Raw genomic sequence first — 22,243 nt, 5'->3', positions numbered from 1 at the left:
CACATCCTTATTATGGTCATTTCATTGTTTAGCATCCAGAGAGACGTGGCAAGCTTACGTGTTGTTCTGATTTGCATGGCTTTCCAGCATGGTCACCTGCTTGGTGGTTGATGGTGGAGGGGTAGTTGGTGAACCTGAAGTACAACATGACAAATGGTAGTAGTGGAAGATCACACATCCCCATTCCGTCGGCCTTGGGAGTCACTACAAAGCCAACACTGACATGCCAGATCAAACTGTCCAAATTAAGTGATAGATCAATATATTGAGCTATAATAAGCAAATAGATTGAAAAAGTGCTGATAGTACTTATATATTTGGAGCAATAAAAGTACTGAGTAACCCCGTCCTAGTGTTGACTGATTCTCATTACAAGGTCACTCACCAGGTACAACACTGATGCTCTGTGACTTGTAGACTCCCTCTGATTGGTCAAAGCAGGTACATTGGAATGAGTGTGTCACCTCCGTAAGGTTCAGAAAAAGGAAGGAGCCCGAGCTGAGAATAAACAACAAGTAATAGCATTTTCAATTGATTATAAGCACAGGCAAACATTTTGAAATGTGAACATGACTCATCAAATGGTTAATTGAATTGTTAAGAGGGGAACATAGAAATATACATGAAATACATCAGCCTAATATTCATACAAGACAGTAATAAAGCATGTATAGCCCTATAGTTGCTGTCAATTAACCTCCCTAAATCGTAAACATGTCAATTGATGAGGCAGATTAAAAACTGTAAAAACACTGAGAACTAATGATGTGAAAAGGGCTTTGATCAAAACTGTGGTTAAAACACATAGAAAACTAATGCATCTGAAATTCACCATTATTTAATCATCTACTCTTTAAACCTGCACCTTGGCAGAAGAAAGATGTCCACCTCCTGCGCCCACTCCATAGCCACGAGCAGTGCACACTGGGTAATCAAGCCACCACCGCCGTCCCATGTGACTGTGACATCAGGGCCATATGTCACCGCCACCTTCAGAGTGACTTGATTAATCACAAAAGAACAGTAGAGAGAAATATAAACAATACGATGATGCACAAAGGATTCAACGGAACCATTCGAAAATAAATTTGAATATTAAATCGGCATATTTAATTTAGATAATTATATAAATGATATGTTAATGTAGAGTGAGTGTACAAAAAAATTAGGACACCTTCCTAATATTGAGTTGCACCCCCTTTTGCTCCGAGAACAGCCTCAATATATCGGGCAATAACTATACAAGGTGTTGAAGGCATTCCACAGGGATGCTGGCCCATGTTGACTCCAATGCTCCCCACAGTTGTGTCAACTTGTCTGGATGTCTATTGGGTGGTGGACCATTCTTGATACACACGGGAAACTGTTGAGCGTGAAAAACCAAACAGAGTTGCCGTTCTTGACACACACAAACCTGTGTGCCTGGCACCTACTACCATACCCTGTTCAAAGGCACTTAAACCCTTTGTCTTGCCCATTCACCCTATGAATGGCACATACACAATCCATGTCTCAATTATCTCAAGGCTTAAAAATCCATATTTAAGGAGTTAAAGTTCACAGTTTGCCATTGTTATGTAAATGCAAGCTGAAAAGTACCAGTGGCCAGGCTTTGGCCCCAAGTGAGAGCAAGTCTGGCCGGAGCCATGGCCCAGTGAGACACCGGTACCAGCAGGAGTAGATGGAAACAGAAAGGTCTGAGCCTTTTGGGTAAAACACTGGGTAAATCCTGTATGGAAATGGTGAGTCTGACTGACTGTGGGCTATTTATGTTCACTTCCAGGGGAATATGTGACTCAACAATAACCACTTGAGACACTAATTAAGATACTGTCCTGAGCATAACAGTATATGAGCATTCTAACAGTATAGAACAGCAGGTAGCCTGAGCATTGTGAGCAGAGAACAGGTAAAACAGCAGATAAAAGCAATGTTTTTTTTCAAATCCTGAAAGACTAGTTTGAGTTTGATATTTCTGCTGCACTCAATACAAGTACAGATCATCATATTACATACAAATTATACTATTAGGGAATCTTATGCAACAAATTGTTGCCTGTGTAACAGTTTAGCTTCAGTCCCTCTCCTCGGCCCCTACCTGGGCTCAAACCAGGGACCCTCTGCACACATCGACCACAGGCACCCTCGAAGCATCGTTACCCATTGCGCAACAAAAGCTGCGGCCCATGCAGAGCAAGGGGAACAACTACTTCAAGGTCTCAGCGTGTGACGTCGCAGATTGAAACGCTATTAGGGCGCACCCCGCTAACTAGCTAGCCATTTCACATCGGTTACACCTGCATTCATTTAATGAGATTATTGTTATCTTATTGGATAGGAACACTGCCTGTGCACATCAAATTGTATATGTCACATGAGTCAAATAGAACAGGTGTAGAATTGCTAACGAGCTCTTTCCCAAACAATGCAGAGTTAAAAAGTAAGAAGAAGAAGAAAAAAGAAGTGATACTTTAAGAGGCATGAACCTGAAAAACAGGTATCTGGTTGATGCATCCTATTATGAGGCTTAGTTGACGTTAACATTCAAACAGAAGAAAAAAAAGCTTTTAGATAATTGCAATCCTTCTCAAATTCGTCATTCCAGTTCTATTGATTCCAAACCCCGCTAACTAGCTAGCCATTTCACATCGGTTACACCTGCATTCATTTAATGAGATTATTGTTATCTTATTGGATAGGAACACTGCCTGTGCACATCAAATTGTATATGTCACATGAGTCAAATAGAACAGGTGTAGAATTGCTAACGAGCTCTTTCCCAAACAATGCAGAGTTAAAAAGTAAGAAGAAGAAGAAAAAAGAAGTGATACTTTAAGAGGCATGAACCTGAAAAACAGGTATCTGGTTGATGCATCCTATTATGAGGCTTAGTTGACGTTAACATTCAAACAGAAGAAAAAAAAGCTTTTAGATAATTGCAATCCTTCTCAAATTCGTCATTCCAGTTCTATTGATTCCAAACACACCGAAGCGCAACATTTATATCACACACATTCCTCACAAATCTGAGGCGTGTTCAAATGTTTTGTAGACTGAAACGTTAGTTAACACCTTATTGAGGTCAGCAAGTTCCTTTCTATATATAAAGGAAACAAATCTGTAACGTTCCATCACTCATTCCACTTCGCTCTTACACTAAGAAGCATTGAAATGCAGCTCACGCATCCAAAAATCATTCGTATTCACCTATGCGGCTTCCCTGGACACCAATCGTCCCAAACGTTAGAAGTCCAACCACGAGTGCGAAACTGGCTACAGACATAGTCACCTGTTCTGATTCATATCTGAAGCAGATCTAATTGGAACAGCTCACTAATCTCACATCTCAGAGGTGTTTCCCAGGGTGCATCACTCCCAGGAGGGACGCTGCTGCCGCCACCCGTTTTGCCTATTGACAGGTTGACGTTGCCACTTTTGGAGCCAGTAACCACCTAAGGGGAAAATAAGACAGTGGGCACGTTACAGGCTGGCTACATCGCAGACGACCATTGATGCAATGTCTGCAATGTAGTCGGCCTGGAACGCGTCCGAAGGCGGTCTTTTTACGCTTACATGTTTTACTACTTACTAGAACATGAATATGAAAACACAACACGTATCACAATAAGATTCACATGCAAACATTCATTCTGCAGGACAAATCACAGAGAAAGAATCATATGGTATAGAACAGGGATCATCAACTAGATTCAGCCAAAGGACGGTTATATTTCTTGAGTGAATGGTCAGGGGGCGGGAAATTAATTACAAATTATTTTTTACTGCAAGTAGCCCAAACTGAAAATATTATTTGAGTCAAATATTATCTAACCTTGCTTACAAATGTATATGATCACGTATACAGTATCGCTATTATGGTTCAGAATACTTCGTAACAGATTTACAAAATTAAAATCACTTGGAGCTGGTTTGCCGGTGTTTTTTTTTTTTTTTAAATGTCCAACAAGAAAATAAAATGTTTTATATACACTGCTCGAAAAAATAAAGGGAACACTTAAACAACACAATGTAACTCCAAGTCAATCACACTTCTGTGAAATCAAACTGTCCACTTAGGAAGCAACACTGATTTACAATACATTTCACAAGCTGTTGTGCAAATGGAATAGACAACAGGTGGAAATTATAGGCCATTAGCAAGACACCCCCAATAAAGGAGTGGTTCTGCAGGTGATAACCACAGACCACTTCTCAGTTCCTATGCTTCCTGGCTGATGTTTTGGTCACTTTTGAATGCTGGCGGTGCATTCACACTAGTGGTAGCATGAGATGGAGTCTACAACCCACACAAGTGGCTCAGGTAGTGCAGCTCATCCAGGATGGCACATTAATGCGAACTGTGGCAAGAAGGTTTGCTGTGTCTGTCAGCGTAGTGTCCAAAGCATGGAGGCGCTACCAGGAGACAGGCAAGTACATCAGGAGACGTGGAGGAGGCCGTAGAAGGGCAACAACCCAGCAGCAGGACCACTACCTCTACCTTTGTGCAAGGAGGAGCAGGAGGAGCACTGCCAGAGCCCTGCAAAATGACCTCCAGCAGGCCAAAAATGTGCATGTGTCTGCTCAAACGGTCAGAAACAGACTCCATGAGGGTGGCTTGAGGGCCCGACGTCCACAGATGGGGGTTGTGCTTACAGCCCAAAACCGTGCAGGACATTTGGTATTTGCCAGAGAACACCAAGATTGGCAAATTCGCCACTGGCGCCCTGTGCTCTTCACAGATGAAAGCAGGTTCACACTGAGCACGTGACAGAGTCTGGAGACGCTGTGGAGAACGTTCTGCTGCCTGCGACATCCTCCAGCATGACCGGTTTGGTGGTGGGTCAGTCATGGTGTAGGGTGGCATTTCTTTGTGGGCCTCACAGCCCTCCATGTGCTCGCCAGAGGTAACCTGACTGCCATTAGGTACCGAGATGAGATCCTCAGACCCCTTGTGAGACCATATGCCGGTGCGGTTGGCCCTGGGTTCCTCCTAATGCAAGACAATGCTAGAAGAAATAAAATCACCTGCTTCAGCCTGCAGAACACCAGTTGGGGTTTCCAAGGCCTGAGCGCTGGTCTTGCAAATAAGCACAACAACATTGTTGTTTTTTTAAACAGTGCACGTGGAGAGGGGTTTATTAGGAAACTTTACTGGCTGTGTGAAACATAAGGATGTGAGGTCTGTGGTAGACGTGATCTATAAGTACTGATGCAGAAGAGCTGGCTTCCTGCCCACATTTGGCCTCTTCCTGGCAACCAACATCAGTAAAGGGCTTATAAAAATATGATCAGTGGTTGTTTGGTAACTTCCTGTTCTATTGTCAGACCCTAGAACAGGAAAATGATATGCAAGCAGATATGCAAGCAGCGCCGGTGCAGAATGTGCACCATTGAAATAATTCACTTCCAGCATAATGTAACAGACTACACAATTCAACTGTGAATGAGGCGTAAGAGTGAAAAGCGTGTTGGGTTGGTTGAGCTAGCCATTTCTTCAAAACATCTGAAATTAGCCTTCAATAGTTGGGTTCAACAAAGGGATGTGGTTGAAAGTAAAAAGATGTGTTGGCAATAGGTTCTCCCGTCATTTGTCATCTTTGCTCATGATGTCACCCTTTTTACTTCCAAATTCAGTTACCTACAGTATGGGGATGTAGGTAACCTACAGTATTTTGACACATAGGACACGTGTATGACATGTACCTCAACAACCTCCATCAGACAAATACACTGAATTGCAATCATTTTATTCAATAGCCTCCAGAACGGACCTTTTTTTCCACATTCATCATACGGTACATAGTATCAATCTTTTCAGTGATGGAACAAACATTTAGTCCAACACTGAAATCTCCACCCCCCCGGCCCCAACAAATAGGGGCCTTGCTACAAAGCCATAAAGCAGTGTTCTTTCTCAAGTCCATTTGGGAACATCTGTCCATGTCTTGAAGGGGGCCTGTGAAATGAAATGGTGGGAGGACGTCTGAATTGCCCGCTCTGCATTAGGGGGTAAATGTCTCTTTCCTCTGGTGAGAGAGGGTTAGGTGTAGTAGCAGTGAATAGGGTTATTGATGAAGGCTGCTTTAGGCATCGTCGTCCGAGGTGTCGCTGCTGCTGGTCTCCTCCGTCTCCTCCGTGGTGTCGGTGGCCATTTGGAGGTTGCTGGTCTTCCACACGGCCAGGGAGTCGATGGGAGGGCCGTTCTTCAGGAAGCTGTTTCTCCTCAGACCATTCTTCTGCAGCTGGAGGGAAGAAAACAATTGGGCGGGGTGAGGGACTGATTTCAGAAGCAATGAACTTAAAATGGCTGTCAAAGCCTACAGAGAGCTGGAGTGAGAGTGTGGTGGTGTTTGTGTTGTGGTGGTGAGTTAGTGTGGGTGTGGTTGTTTGTGAAAATGTGTGGGTGTTAGTGACCTTGTGGGCGACTAGGCGTGAAAGGCAGTGAATTTCTAGAAATGTACAGTTGAAGTCGGAAGTTTACATACATTTTCGTTGCCGTCATTAAAACTCGTTTTTCAACCACTCCACAAATGTCTTGTTAACTATAGTTTTGGCAAGTTGATTAGGACATCTACTTTGTGCATGACAAGTAATTTTTCCAACAATTGTTTACAGACAGATTATTTCACTGTATCACAATTCCAGTGGGTCAGAAGTTTATATACACTAAGTTGACTGTGCCTTTAAACAGCTTGGAAAATTCAAGAAAATTATGTCATGGCTTTAGAAGCTTCTGATAGGTTAATTGACATAATTTGAGTCAATTGGAGGAGTACCTGTGGATGTATTTCAAGGCCTACCTTCAAACTCAGTGCATCTTTGCTTGACATCATGGAAAAATCAAAAGAAATAAGCCAGGACATCAGAAAATAAATTGTAGACCTCCACAAGTTTGGAAATTGCTCCCAGGGATGAACCAAACGCCACGTTCATCTGTACAAACAATTGTACACAAGTATAAACCCCATGGGACCACGCAGCCATCATACCGCTCAGGAAGGAGACCCATTCGGTCTCCGAGAGATGAACGTACTTTGGTGCGAAAAGTGCAAATCACTCCCAGAACAACAGCAAAGGACCTTGTGAAGATGCTGGAGGAAACAGGTACAAAAGTATCCACAGTAAAAGTCCTATATCGACATAACCTGAAAGGCCGCTCAGCAAGGAAGAAGCCACTGCTTCAAAACCGCCATAAAAAAAGCCAGACTACGGTTTGCAACAGCATATGGGGACAAAGATTGGATTTTTTGGAAAAATGTCCTCTGGTATGATGAAACAAAAATAGAACTGTTTGGCCATAATGACCATTGTTATGTTTGGAGGAAAAGGGGGATGCTTGCAAGCTGAAGAACACCATCCCAACTGTGAAGCACGGGGTGGCAGCATCATGTTGTGGGGGTTCTTTGCTGCAGGAGGGACTGGTGCACTTCACAAAATAGATGGCTTCACAAGGACGGAAAATTATGTAGATATATTGAAGCAACATCTCAAGACATCAGGAGGTTGAAGCTTGGTCGCAAATGGGTCTTCCAAATGGACAATGACCCCAAGCATACTTCTAAAGTTGTAGAAAAATGGCTTAAGGACAATAAAGTCAAGGTATTGGAGTGGCCATCACAAAGCCCTGCCCTCAATCCTATAGAAAATTTGTGGGCAGAACTGAAAAAGCGTGTGCGAGCAAGGAGGCCTACAAACCTGACTCAGTTACACCAGCTCTGTCAGGAGGAATGGGCCAAAATTCAACCAAATTATTGTGGGAAGCTTGTGGAAGACTACCCGAAACATTTGACCCAAGTTAAACAATTTAAAGGCAATGCTACCAAATACTAATTGAGTGTGTAAACTTCTGACCCACTAGGAATGTAATGAAAGAAATAAAAGCTGAAATAAATCATTCTCTACTATTAACTTCTGACATTTCACATTATTAAAATAAAGTGGTGATCCTAACTGACCTAAGACAGGGAATTTATTAGGATTAAATGTCAGGAATTGTGAAAAACAGTTTAAATGTATTTGGCTATAGTGTATGTAAACTTCCGACTTCAAATGAAAGTATGGTTGTTGTAAACTATAATGATTTGTTTGACAAGGGCACATCAAATGTGACAGAGTAATGAGTGTTTTATGACAGACTGGAACAAAAAAGTGTAGTAACAGTACACTGCTCTAAGGGAGGGGGTGGGGAATACTGCAGTATGAATGGATGGAGGAGTAACTAACTACCTGTTCACTGATGGCTTGGAACTCCCTCATCTCATCCTCCGTCAGAGGGGCACACGTCTCGTCATTCTCACCCTCCTCTTGCCAACCCATTTCTTTCAATAACCTGGGGAAGGAAGAAATTCACTTTTAGGATTTCTATTTTCTGTCAATTGGGCCTCTACAATTATGAGCCAGACTGAAGGGAAGCACATTTTACCACACCCACTTACTCAGTTGCTCTTCCAAAACAATCCTACTAACAGGGCCTAAAACTTTTTTCATCTACCAGCCACGGTGGAAGGAAATTTTCCAAAAATCTACCAGCCACTCAAGATTTTTGACTAGCCAAATGTTTGATGTTGTGCCAGAATTACACCAACAAAACAGAAAAGACATAAGCATGCCTTGTAATGTTACTAAAAAACTAAATGTATTACTATAAGTAATGTGGTATATTGTTTAATTTCAATTAATTTTCTTTTAACCAAAATGATGAAACATTTTCACCTGCCCCTTTAAGGGCGGGAGGTTACTGTGAAAACACGACTCGTGCCTGAGCTTGAGAGTGTGACTAGTAGCCACGTTGTCTTCTCTTCCCTAACAGCTGAAACGCAAACATTGAAAAACAACCTGGCTTGTGAACAAAACCATTTAAATAGCCAAGAAACAAGGACAGTCTCAATACATTTACATTTCAAGTAAATTAGACCAACTTATGCCTGTGCAAAGCGCTTCTAAAAATGTACCTTTGCTCAGCACCTTACGTGCGTACAGGCCAGTGTTTCTGCGTGAGGTGGGATAGGCTATAGGATTCATAGTTCTATTACTTTGTGTGATTCATTTACCAGGTTTGCACAAAATGGCAGAAATACTTTGAAAACAGCTACTGCAGCATTTGTTTTACTTCACTATTTGTATTCACAAATGCAAGTGAAATGCTGGCACTGTGGAGCCCTGACCACCCTGCAACGTGGCTGATGAAATAGACATCTTCGGCCCTGCCTACGAGCTCCGACCACTTCAGTATTTGCAGATATGAAGGGACCGGAAACCTGTGATGTGTGCAGTAAGTTACTTAATTGAGCATCAAAATCTATTTGAGACAAAACGCTAATACCGGTCCCATGACCACAAAATGTTAAAACCAAAATGTTAAAGACAAAAACTAAACCAAAACATGGATTGCCGTCATACATTGGCCATAGACTGCTTACAGGGTATGGAAACCAAAATGCCATTTTGTAATTTAAGTGAAGTATCCCTTTAATAACATCTGGTTGCTTCAGATCCACAAACGTTTGGACATCCAACTCTGACAACACCTTATGGCAGTTGAAATTTAAAATGATTAGGGTTAAGGTCTAGGGTAGGGACGTCCCAAGGAATGGCTAGCACTAACCCAACTGTTGTCAGAACGGTCCAGTGTTTACCTGTGCTCTGCCTCCAAAGAGCTGGATAGCACCTCCTGCTGGGGGAAGGTGGAGGAGCGCAGCACTTGCTGCCTCATTGTTAGTGTGGTCATGTTGCCGTTCTCCTGCGAGAAACTTCGCTCGCAACGGTTGCGGTTCTCGTCCCCGCAGCCCACGTTGCAGTTCTGCGGATGGAAACCATCGTCATGCTGAGGGGTGAGAGAGCGAAGGTCAAGGCTGTGTCACATCACACAACTTCACTGAAATAACTATTTAAACACGATAGGATGATGGGCAGGCGAACGTCTGTCATCATGAAGGTGTAAAGGCAAGAAAGACGACGTCATGACGGGAGTTTAAGGGTGTTACAACAGCCACTTCTTTGTATGATGGCCATTCAAAGTGATGTCAGTGACTGATACACCTTCAAACACACTTCTCTGTACATTTCTTGAGGGGTAAAAGTAATTTCTCTCTTTGGGTGACACACACCTTGCAGTGGTGATAGAGGTCCTCCTCGTCCACCATGTCCTTTTTGAGGGCTTTGAGGAAGGTGCTCTTGCGGTCTGAGCGTGTCATGCGTGTTAGACGCATCATGAGCCGCGGCTGACTGCCCTTGTCCACTGGGGACGACGAGCTGGAGCGACTCGCCTGGGAAACAGCAATTAGTCAATCATTCCAATGTACATTCCTAACGATCATTCCTTCCCTCGAGCCTATATCAATCAATAAATCAGTCAATAGACACCAAACCAAATATCAACCATTAATTTATAAAAAAATAAAAACATATCAATCATTGGTTAATTTGTTTCTTCAATCAATACTATAAAACTGTGTGCATCTGCTTTTTACAAAGCCAACCGAAAATGAAACCACAACCACGACATGACAATCTCACCTTGACTGGAAGATTGACAGATATGGGGATGGGGCCCTTATAGAGGGAAGGGCCAGTGCCGTTGCGGGAAGGGGCTTGTTGTTGTTGAGGAGTGGACGTGCAGGTCTGTGCTGGTGTGGGCTGCTCTCTGGAGACGCGCTTGATCACCATCATTTTCGAGCACCTGGATTGAGGGTTGGGTGGGTGTTCTAAATAGACAGAGCAGGACGAAATACCACAGCTTTTCAATTTACTGCAACATGTAAAAGCCTCACTACAAAAAAAAGGTACAGTTATCGTAATAGATTCATTAAAGCTGCAATATGCCTTTAAAAAACCGCTCCACCATGTTCCGGTTGCTAAAATTCTAAGTTTGCCAAATTTCAGTTTGTGTGACAAAACAAGCAGTCGAGTTTCTAGAATCATTCTACCTTCTAAAAACAACTGTGAAATTTTTTTTTTAAAGAAGAAAATATTGTATTTTCAGCTGGTGTACAAAATCAAAAGTAAAATATGCAAAAACAGAACTTAAGAACAGAAAGCATAGAAATTGCTCACATAGAACAAATCTACTGCTTCTTAGATTTGCTTTCAATGAGAATGACAGAGCTATAACTCACATTTCTCTGTGAATTTGGTCAGCGTTGCACAAAGTTAGATATTTTAGCTTTAAATATGTATTATCCTATTTTGTCCAAATGGACAACCAAAGGAGACAACTGCATCAAAGTCTAATCAAGTTCGGGATAGAGAGAGAACAGATTGGGAGCTCACCCCATACTCCAGTGGCAACAGCTTTGTCCCGGTTGACCTCTCGGTCCGCATCAGGATGGAGTGATGGCTGAAAGAATAACAGCAGGCATCTTACAACACAAGTTGTGTAGGATAATCTGATACGTGGCAAAAACAAAAGTTCTTTAAATAATATGATAAAATTCCCAATCCATGTGTTTTGGAAGACACTAACATAATGTTAAATACTAGATGAGGAATTTAGAGGAGACAGATTGAGGAGTGTTTCCTAAAGAGGAGTTGGGAGAGCCAGACCAATATGTAATGGCTTGGGCGATATTTGCGTGAGATTGGGTGATAACTTCAAACAGTTTTTTTTGATTGGACTATTTCGTAGGGTGGGTCATTGGGCTTCCTCACTACACCACTCACAAAGTCTTCAGCTTCAAACTGTTTGCGTCTGTCCCCATCGTCCCTGTGGCCTTGCTGGCCCTCGGGCAGGCCTTTGCTCTTGGAGCGAGGAGAGGGTCCGCCACGCTGGAGGGGAGGGCGTGAGCTCGAGCCCTCGCTGCCGTTCCGGACCCCCCATCCGTTCCCCTCCTTCCTAGAGAAGATTCCTGTGAAACATACAACTTAACTTTACCAAAGAGTATATAGAGCAGGGTTCTCCAACTGGCAGCTATTTGATTTTGCCCCCTAAGTTGAGCAAAAAAAAAATAATTTTGTTGTTGAACGAGAGACAAATCAGCTCCAAGTGATTTTAATTCGGGGAATATGATCCAAAGTATTCCGATGCATAATAGAGAGATGTGTAATTGTATACAAATGGAAGCAAGATTTGAAATGATTAAGTGTGTCAAATATTTGATCTGTTTGGCTACTTGCGGTCAACTTAGTCTACAAATGATTTATAATTATGTTCCGGCCCCCTGACCACCCACTCAAGCGGGGTTATTATTATTTTTATTTTTTTTACATTTGTCCCACTGAATCTAGTTGATTATCCCTGGTATAGTGTCCCTCTATCGCACAGAGACAGACACATGGATGGATAGTTTGTTAGATGGGTAGACAGCCAGACAAGCAAGTGGTTAACAGAGACACAGAGTGAAACCAGCTCTTGGTTGATTCATTCTCGCTAACATTAGACGTTCTAACCCAGTTCCATACCCCCAGTGCGTCCGTTGACAGGCTCTGAGTCGTCTGATGAGTTGTGGCGTCTGCGACTCACATCCCCGTGGTTGTCCAGACATTTGGCAGGAGACTGGAAAGACTTGTCACAGACCTGAGAGGGCTAACACAAATGGACAGACTGTCAGGCTAACGAATCCGCAGGACAACAACCATCACGTTATGTACTGTGTGCATCTGACATGAACAGAAGACATGTGTTTCTTCTTCTGCACATACCCACACTGGACATGGGATACACACAAACACACGGAAAGTACAAAACCACAAACACAAAGGGTACCTTGGCTGATGAGGGTGCTGTGGGAAAGTTAAGCCAGGCTGGAGTGAAGTCATGCTGCGCCATTTAGGTTTGCGTCTCCAGTGAGGTGGGCAAGACATCAACACATCATTTCTCCAGCCCCTGAATAAGAGAGATAGAGGAGAGATATAGAGAGACAGTGAGAAAGAGGCACTGTGGAGTTTTAGAGAGAGAGACTGTAGTAACTGAGCCAACTTCAGGATTTATGACAGTGTGTTTATGAGCATTAAGCCCAATGACTTCTCAATTGAATTCACTTTCAAGTGGCACACTACCAACCAACTGATACAATGCAAGGGACTGAATGGAGTTGTTCCTTTTCCAGTCCCTTTAGCTTCCCATTAGGTGTAGCAGACAGCAGAGATAATTCATGCGGCAGTGAGTGGCATCCAACCCTTGCGTGACATGAAACAGAGTCCAATGGAAGTTTAAGCCGATGCAACAGAGCTATTCACCATTACAGGGCCCAACTGATGGAGATCAGAAGGACCATGACAGTGTCACATCTAGGGTTGCAAAATTCAGGGTTCTTTCAATAAAGTCCCTGGCTTTCCCAAAATCACAGTTGGAAGATTCCCGTAATGAGGGAATAAGGAGGAAATGTACAAACCTCCAACCAGGATAGGATGAGTGTGTATAATCTGTGGAATGTTCCAACAGGAATCTGTTACAAAAACGTAGAGAAGTACAAGGTTGTCCACAATCAACGCATAGAAAGTAGCCTGATCAATTCACCTAGCTTACTAGCTACCAAATAGGCATCAACTCACCACGTAGCTTATTTTTTTTATGTTTGTCCATAGGCTACGAGAGTGACAGACAGTTTTCAGAATAAACGTGGTGAGTAAAAACGTAATTAAATAGCCCACTCCCTACAAATTATCTTATTCTGCCTCTATAAGACTTTGTATGTGTTGTTTGTTGGCATCCTTGTTATTTACTAAATGTTTGGAACAGATTCCTGTTGGAATGTTCCACAAATTATACCCACCTGGATAGGATTTCTGGAAAACTAGAAAATGGAGGATAACAAAATGGTTCTCTCGGGGTTGGTCATCAGTTAGTAGTCTCCCAAATACACAGTTGTGAATGTAAACATCAAATACTACAAAAGGAAGCATGGTTTGTACTACTGGCTGTCAAAATGACAATTCATGAATCATGAACGTTGTGTGAGAAAGAACCTTGCACTATATTTCTCTGGGTATGCGTGTCTACTATATGATATGCATCCTGCTATCGGCAAACAACGCTTTGTTCAAATATGTCAGAGCCTTTCATTATCTCAGTGGACCAGAATGCCACACAGAGCAACATAATCATTGTGACAAGAGACCAAAGCATAGAAGGGACCTCTATGTAAGATTATTAACTGCTTAGGGACCTCTATGGAATATTCATTAACTGCTTCTAACTGGGAGGCGTTTTAATCTCTTTAAAATCAAAACACTGGGAAGTCTGCTGTCGCATTTGATTTCAACAGCCAGTGTTTGAACTATTAACATGACCATCTAGAGATAACAAGAGGTCAGAATCAAGATATAACCAGCAGCCTTTTGTTTCTCCCACGACAGACCTATGTGAGCATTGCAGATCTGTTTCCAATTGCAGAGTAGCTCACAAGCCAAATTTTTTTTTAGTTTGAATAATACTAATTGTACATGTTGCTGGAAAGGTGACGAAAGAGGAAAAAAAATATCAACATTGCTTACTACCATGGCTTGATGTATAACAATGCAAATATCAAGTCATCCTTGTTGTTGCAAAACATTTGGGTGCAATAAATTCAAAGTCATACAAACCAGCTACGGAGGACTGAGCAGAGGCGTCTCCTGTGCTGTAATCCCAAAATTCTCCTAGTGTTTTTGTTCTCAGTCAGTTATCCAGTTAATCTGCTCCCCACATGTATCGTGCAGATAGGGTCAATTACAAAATGTTGACGTTGATAATCCCAACTAACTTTCCATTTTTGCCACGTAATTCCAGTTCCCAGAATGCTTAAATCCTTTAGAGATGTTGAAGGAAATCCAACGAAGTTCTCACCCGACTTTACAAAAGAGACATTTGGGGTGGATTTGCTACAATCCCCTTAGGAAGGATTCAGTGATTTTGTAGGGGTTTTAACTGCCCAGATACCATTAACTCATATTTGTTCAAATCAGGCGATACAATGTTAGTGTGATCACATGTTGCCAAAAATAAAGTTAGCTAGCTAATAGTAACTACAGCTTTCAAAAATGATTAATTTTTTGAGAAACATTTGGAAAACTTGGAAGATGAGACTAAAGCTGGTCAGTGCAGGATGTAAGTCCACACACATATCAAAGTCTCAAATAAAATGCAAAATTAAATAGATCTTCTGTAATTCCACAAAACCAGTCCACATGTTCAGATGCTGATTTATCCCATTCAGTGCAACTCGGAAGTTGAGCCAATAGTAGCAAGTCACGTCTCTCTTCCTTGATGATTGGGATATCCTATAACGTGAGGCTGTTCACCTGTATTCCAAAAGAGAAAGAATAATAGCAGTATAGTTCGCTAAGACTTGCGTTAAACGTTACATAAGGCTGATTGCTAGTTAAGGGCAAAAGTTAGCAGGCTAGAAAGTCACGTTAGCTGTACCTTTGACAGTTACAGCTAGCGTAATATTACCTAGTTGGCATTATATTGCATAAACTAATAGCGCAGAAAAAAAGGAAACTTAAGGGTTAGTTAAAAGTATTTGACTATAGCCTGTGCTAAATTTGCGATATAGGTCACATGGCTGTTCACTCTACGATCAATAACGTTACATTTTAAACACCAGCTAACGTACACAAGTTAGCTGATGTTACTAGCTAACGTTAGCTAGCTCACTCAACTCTTGAATGTCAGCTAGCGAACTCAGCTACTTGACCAGGTAGCTAGCCAAACAAGCTAATACTACTCCCTGTTATTGATACGTTCAGTGAGCCATTCCGCAATACTTACCTTTCAATGATGCCAAAGCTCTTCCGAAAACTTCGTTAGTTAGCTACATTGCAGATAGTGACTCCTTCATGCGGTTCAACACAAGCTGATATTGGCTAGCGTCGTTAGCTTGCAGAATCAGTCTGTCACAGCTTACTCGCTCGTGCCCCCTTAAGCAGTTGTCATTCGCTTTTTTTGTTGTTTCGTAAGACTAAGTTAAGACGCTGACATGTATGTATAAACCGTATCACACTGACCATCTCATTAACTTGTTTAAGTGTTTGCAAATTCCTCGCTTATTTTTTAATTTTTGCCGCTTTTGCCTGTCTCCTTCCCAAAATGGCGCTGATACAGCAATGTTTCGCGAGAATCTCGTTGGCCAAAGTGAATAACCCCCCGCCCCCTTTTTTCCCAGGTATGTGGCGCTGCCATAGACTGTACAAAAAAATCTGAACGACGCCATCGATGACGTCACCCCATTGTCTCCTATGAGAATGGTCAGTGGCGCGTTTCGCCGAGCGTCTCAGCCCGGAGGACATAGAAAGAAGGAACAAGTTGTGGCCAACGATCATGATAGCACGAAATGAGGGAAATGCTGCTTACTTCGTCGGAGGACGAGGCTTCATCAACGGTTCAGAAATCCATATTCCTCCCTAAAATCTCACTAGAAGGAACAGGTTGATGGTTTCAGCCATGCTATTATCATTCTGCTTATGTTGTTTACCTAACAAGCATCAGGTGACTATTTTTCAGGAATACTCCGGTATTTCAATTTATTAGTTTGTTCTTGTATGACCAGAAGACCCATTTTGTTTACAAACTTACGAAGAAGATTGAAAGCTGTATTTATTTATTATGTATACAGTAACTAAGATACCGTTTTAAAGGGCATACAGGTCTGCTCTGACTTTACACGGTTATTTGTTCTATTTAGTTATTAATAATTATTTCCAAAAATGGTCTTAGAAACATTTATATGTCAAACATTTTTCATTCAATTATTTTATGATCAGTTTTCATATGCACTTAAAATAGTAGGTGCCCTTTTATTTAAATTATTATTTGTTGTTTTATTTCTCAGAATAGTTCCTGATTACACTAAAGAGGGTTTTTAGTCCCTCTTACTACAAGAACCCTTTATTTGGTCTTGAACATAATTTTCAGTTGAGTTGAATTTCAAAGCCAGATAAAGTCTTGCTCAAAGGTTATGGAATAAGCTATTTTCACTTTGAATTGACTTAAATGGTGCAGATCTCGGTTCCTTATCGTTTACGCTCACTGCTCCTACGTCTTTGACTCATCCTACTACAGTTTATACTTGTATATAATCTTTGTTGTTTTGTCTTTGTCTATAGTTTCTCTTAATGCTAGGGGGTTACGAAACAATGTGATGCGCAAGGCCTAATTTTTATTTGCTAAACGATTTCAAACAGATTTTTGCTTTTTTCAAGAGTCTCACTCAATTTCGGCTGTTGCCAACTTCTGGAAGTCACAGTGGGGCAACGATATCTGGCTTTCCCATGGATCTGAACGCTCCACTGGTGTCACTACAATGAAAAATACCTTTGGTGGTAATATTCTACACTCGGAATATGACCCCTTTTCGTCACTTTATTTGTCTTGTGATCAGTTACAATGACAGTACGCTCATTATAATAACACCCCGGCAGTCCTACAATCTAAGCTAGATGCCCTCAATCTCACACAAATCATCAAGGAACCCACCAGGTACAACCCTAACTCTGTAAACAAGGGCACCCTCATAGACGTCATCCTGACCAACTGGCCCTCCAAATACACATCCGCTGTCTTCAACCAGGATCTCAGCGATCACTGCCTCATTGCCTGTATCCGCTACGGAGCCGCAGTCAAACGACCACCCCTCATCGCTGTCAAACGCTCCCTAAAACACTTCTGTGAGCAGGCCTTTCTAATCAACCTGGCCCGGGTATCCTAGAAGGACATTGACCTCATCCCGTCAGTTGAGGATGCCTGGTCATTCTTTAAACGTAACTTCCTCACCATTTTAGATAAGCATGCTCCGTTCAAAAAATGCAGAACTAAGAACAGATACAGCCCTTGGTTCACTCCAGACCTGACTGCACTCGACCAGCACAAAAACATCCTGTGGCGGACTGCAATAGCATCTAATAGTCCCCGCGATATACAACTGTTCAGGGAAGTCAGGAACCAATACACGCAGTCAGTCAGGAAAGCTAAGGCCAGCTTCTTCAGGCAGAAGTTTGCATCCTGTAGCTCCAACTCCAAAAAGTTCAGGGACACTGTGAAGTCCATGGAGAACAAGAGCACCTCCTCCCAGCTGCCCACTGCACTGAGGCTAGGTAACACGGTCACCACCGATAAATCCATGATTATCGAAAACTTCAACAAGCATTTCTCAACGGCTGGCCATGCCTTCCGCCTCGCTACTCCAACCTCGGCCAACAGCTCCGCCCCCCCCGCAGCTCCTCGCCCAAGCCCCTCCAGGTTCTCCTTTACCCAAATCCAGATAGCAGATGCTCTGAAAGAGCTGCAAAACCTGGACCCATACAAATCAGCTGGGCTTGACAATCTGGACCCTCTATTTCTGAAACTATCCGCCGCCATTGTCGCAACCCCTATTACCGGCCTGTTCAACCTCTCTTTCATATCGTCTGAGATCCCCAAGGATTGGAAAGCTGCCACAGTCATCCCCCTCTTCAAAGGGGGAGACACCCTGGACCCAAACTGTTACAGACCTATATCCATCCTGCCCTGCCTATCTAAGGTCTTCGAAAGCCAAGTCAACAAACAGGTCACTGACCATCTCGAATCCCACCTTACCTTCTCCGCTGTGCAATCTGGTTTCCGAGCCGGTCACGGGTGCACCTCAGCCACACTCAAGGTACTAAACGATATCATAACCGCCATCGATAAAAGACAGTACTGTGCAGCTGTCTTCATCGACCTTGCCAAGGCTTTCGACTCTGTCAATCACCATATTCTTATCGGCAGAGTCAGTAGCCTCGGTTTTTCGGATGACTGCCTTGCCTGGTTCACCAATTACTTTGCAGACAGAGTTCAGTGTGTCAAATCGGAGGGCATGCTGTCCGGTCCTCTGGCAGTCTCTATGGGGGTGCCACAGGGTTCAATTCTCGGGCCGACTCTTTTCTCTGTATATATCAAGGATGTTGCTCTTGCTGCGGGCGATTCCCTGATCCACCTCTAAGCAGACGACACCATTCTATATACTTCCGGCCCGTCCTTGGACACTGTGCTATCTAACCTCCAAACGAGCTTCAATGCCATACAACACTCCTTCCGTGGCCTCCAACTGCTCTTAAACGCTAGTAAAACCAAATGCATGCTTTTCAACCGATCGCTGCCTGCACCCGCATGCCCGACGAGCATCACCACCCTGGATGGTTCCGACCTTGAATATGTGGACATCTATAAGTACCTAGGTGTCTGGCTAGACTGTAAACTCTCCTTCCAGACTCATATCAAACATCTCCAATCGAAAATCAAATCAAGAGTCGGCTTTCTATTCCGCAACAAAGCCTCCTTCACTCACGCCGCCAAACTTACCCTAGTAAAACTGACTATCCTACCGATCCTCGACTTCGGCGATGTCATCTACAAAATTGCTTCCAACACTCTACTCAGCAAACTGGATGCAGTTTACCAAAGTGCCATCCGTTTTGTCACTAAAGCACCTTATACCACCCACCACTGCGACTTGTATGCTCTAGTCGGCTGGCCCTCGCTACATATTCGTCGCCAGACCCACTGGCTCCAGGTCATCTACAAGTCCATGCTAGGTAAAGCTCCGCCTTATCTCAGTTCACTGGTCACGATGGCAACACCCATCCGTAGCACGCGCTCCAGCAGGTGTATCTCACTGATCATCCCTAAAGCCAACACCTCATTTACATTTACATTACATTTAAGTCATTTGGCAGACGCTCTTATCCAGAGCGACTTACAAATTGGTGAATTCACCTTATGACATCCAGTGGAACAGCCACTTTACAATAGTGCATCTAAATCATTTAAGGGGGAGGGGGGGGGTGAGAAGGATTACTTTATCCTATCCTAGGTATTCCTTAAAGAGGTGGGGTTTCAGGTGTCTCATTTGGCTGCCTTTCGTTCCAGTACTCTGCTGCCTGTGACTGGAACGAATTGCAAAATCCCTGATGTTGGAGACTTTTATCTCCCTCACCAACTTCAAACATCTGGTATCTGAGCAGCTAACCGATCGCTGCAGCTGTACATAGTCTACTGGTAAATAGCCCACCCATTTTCACCTACCTCATCTCCATACTGTTTTTATTTATTTACTTTTCTGCTCTTTTGCACACCAATATCTCTACCTGTACATGACCATTTGATCATTTATCACTCCAGTGTTAATCTGCAAAATTTTAATTATTCATCTACCTCCTCATGCCTTTTGCACACAATGTATATAGACTCTTTTTTTCTACTGTGTTATTAACTTGTTAATTGTTTACTCCATGTGTAACTCTGTGTTGTCTGTTCACACTGCTATGCTTTATCTTGGCCAGGTCGCAGTTGCAAATGAGAACTTGTTCTCAACTAGCCTACCTGGTTAAATAAAGGTGAAATAAATAACATTACTGTAAACTTCTACGGGTACAACACCAAACATGAGAATGATGAGTTGCTTGGATCTATAGAGAAACATATACTTCATTGGTTATCTAAATTTCCCAATTAGTTTATTATTGATAGGAGGGGACTTTAACATTACAATAGATAATTCAACTGATAGATGGCCCCCGGGTAGGCCAACCAATCAGAATTTGGGTTTAATTCTTTTTATGGAAAAGTTTGATCTTACTGATATATGGAGAGAGAGGTTTCCGGCCGACAGATCATTCACTTGGAGTAACAAAACAGGCTCCAGACAATCCAGAATAGATGTTTGGCTTATATCCAAATGTATTGATAGTGAGTGTGTTACTACAAATATTTGTACTACTCCCCTCACAGACCATAGGGCTATTTACATTGATATCAAAATATTTACCCCTGATACGAACCTTGGTAGAGCATCCTACTGGAAGCTAAATAGCTCATTATTAAATAATGATATAGTTAAATTTGAGGTTAAAGATCTGCTCTCACACTTTTGGGAAAGGGCTTGTGAAGAAAAATCTTATTGCAAGAACTGGGAGCTCTTTAAATTTGAGGTGTCCAAATACCTTAGAAAATATGGTAGTAATCTTGCTAAGACCAGAAGAGCTGAGGAGGAAAAGGTGATCATTAAGAAAACTTCCCTTTCTCAGAGGTCCCCAGCTGACCTCTCGGGGGAGGAGAAGATGGAACTAATTGAGTTACAAAATAAACTGGATAATATATATAAATTAAAAGCGGAAGGAGCCTTTATTAGATCTCGGAAAAATTCATCCTATTTCCTTAGACTTGAGAAATTTCACTCTAAAAATAACACTATCCATAAGTTAAACATTGATGCCGTTATTACAGATGACCAAAAATGAATCGCTAAATACTGTAGCAATTTTTACAGAAAATTGTATAGCTCTACGTACTGTCAGGAATCCACAGATATGTTTTTTAACTCACTGAAATATTCACTCTTATCAGTGAAATAGAATCTAAACAGTGTGGTGAACCCATCAAAGTTGAAGAGATTATAGAGTCTATCAAACATCTAAAGAACAATAAATCACCAGGTGTTGATGGAATTACATCAGAATTTTACAAATTATTTTCTGAATTAGTAGCTCCTTTCCTATTTGAAGTCTTTTTTAGAGAGTATTAAAAACAATGTTCTCCCTCCTACAATGAGTCAGGGGGGTTAATAACACTGATACCTAAGCCTAAAAAAGAAGTGCTTCTCATCGATAACTGCCGTCCAATTTGTCTTCTTAATAATGACTAAGATATTAGCCTTACTACTTGCAAAAATAATGAAAGAAGTCCTGGATGCAATCATTGATGAATCACAGTCTGGCTTCATGAGGAACAGACATATTTCTAACAATGTCAGACTAGTATTAGACATACTTGACTACTCAGATGTAATAACTGTGGGGTCAAAAGACATCCGGAGAGCAAGCTTGGAACATTTTAAAGGATTTAAAAAAACTGATTTTAGCATTAAAAGACTCCAAAAAACAGCCAATCATTACAGGTCCAGTACCATCATTGGGCCGCGGGTGTGAAAGATTCAGCAGACTGCTGGCATTACACATCTGTCTAAAAGATTACTGTAGCTCTGCTGGAGTTACTTTAATAGATAACTTTGACACCTGAAAACAGTAGGTAGTCTACAGGAATGACGGCGTCCATCCAAATCATCTTGGCTCCTGGACTCTGTCCACGCACTTCAAGTCTGCGTCGAAACAATTACTTTTCAGTTGTCCAAGACCAGCTCAGTTTATTCCTACCATTGTGACAAGAGTCGTCATAATGCTGCATCAAATGTATTGTATCCTAGGGGCATTGGCATACACAACATAAGTAACTTAACTTTTGTGACCCTAATTGCAACGAATAGCTCGGATTATACTACAGCTATTGTATGCAGTAATCATGAGCCTGTGAACC

At 42.2% G+C, this 22,243-nt stretch overlaps 1 protein-coding gene across 2 annotated transcripts; it reads right to left on the bottom strand.

The window, feature by feature from the left end:
• Positions 1-5,731: 5,731 nt before the first annotated feature.
• On the bottom strand, positions 5,732-16,039 carry LOC135518338 (vasculin-like). 2 transcript variants are annotated; one of them, XM_064943440.1, is made up of 12 exons: positions 15,689-16,039; positions 14,521-15,216; positions 13,329-13,382; positions 12,701-12,820; positions 12,397-12,520; positions 11,659-11,843; positions 11,269-11,335; positions 10,516-10,703; positions 10,107-10,265; positions 9,636-9,823; positions 8,227-8,329; positions 5,732-6,242 (listed from the first exon to the last, which is right to left on the bottom strand). In XM_064943440.1, the coding sequence occupies exons 4-12, from the start codon at positions 12,761-12,763 to the stop codon at positions 6,084-6,086; spliced, it is 1,236 nt and encodes a 411-aa protein (XP_064799512.1). In that variant the 5' UTR covers positions 12,764-12,820; positions 13,329-13,382; positions 14,521-15,216; positions 15,689-16,039; the 3' UTR covers positions 5,732-6,083. The 2 variants fall into 2 exon arrangements, with proteins under 2 accessions (XP_064799512.1, XP_064799511.1); XM_064943439.1 differs by lacking the exon at positions 13,329-13,382.
• Between the last annotated feature and the right edge of the window lie 6,204 nt (positions 16,040-22,243).

The sequence above is a fragment of the Oncorhynchus masou genome, chromosome 28 (genome assembly GCF_036934945.1).
Source record: "Oncorhynchus masou masou isolate Uvic2021 chromosome 28, UVic_Omas_1.1, whole genome shotgun sequence".
NCBI lineage: Eukaryota > Metazoa > Chordata > Actinopteri > Salmoniformes > Salmonidae > Oncorhynchus > Oncorhynchus masou.
Note: the sequence above shows the minus strand (reverse complement) of the source record. Positions and strands in the feature narration are given on the sequence as shown.

Coding starts and splice junctions, on each gene's coding strand:
- LOC135518338 (XM_064943440.1), bottom strand. CDS start 12,763: ATGGCGCAGCATGACTTCACTCCAGCCTGGCTTAACTTTCCCACAGCA. Junction 9,824..10,106: donor ACCTCTATCACCACTGCAAG/GTGTGTGTCACC, acceptor CTCACCCCTCAG/CATGACGATGGTTTCCATCC. Junction 6,243..8,226: donor TCCAAGCCATCAGTGAACAG/GTAGTTAGTTAC, acceptor TCTTCCCTCCAG/CTGCAGAAGAATGGTCTGAG.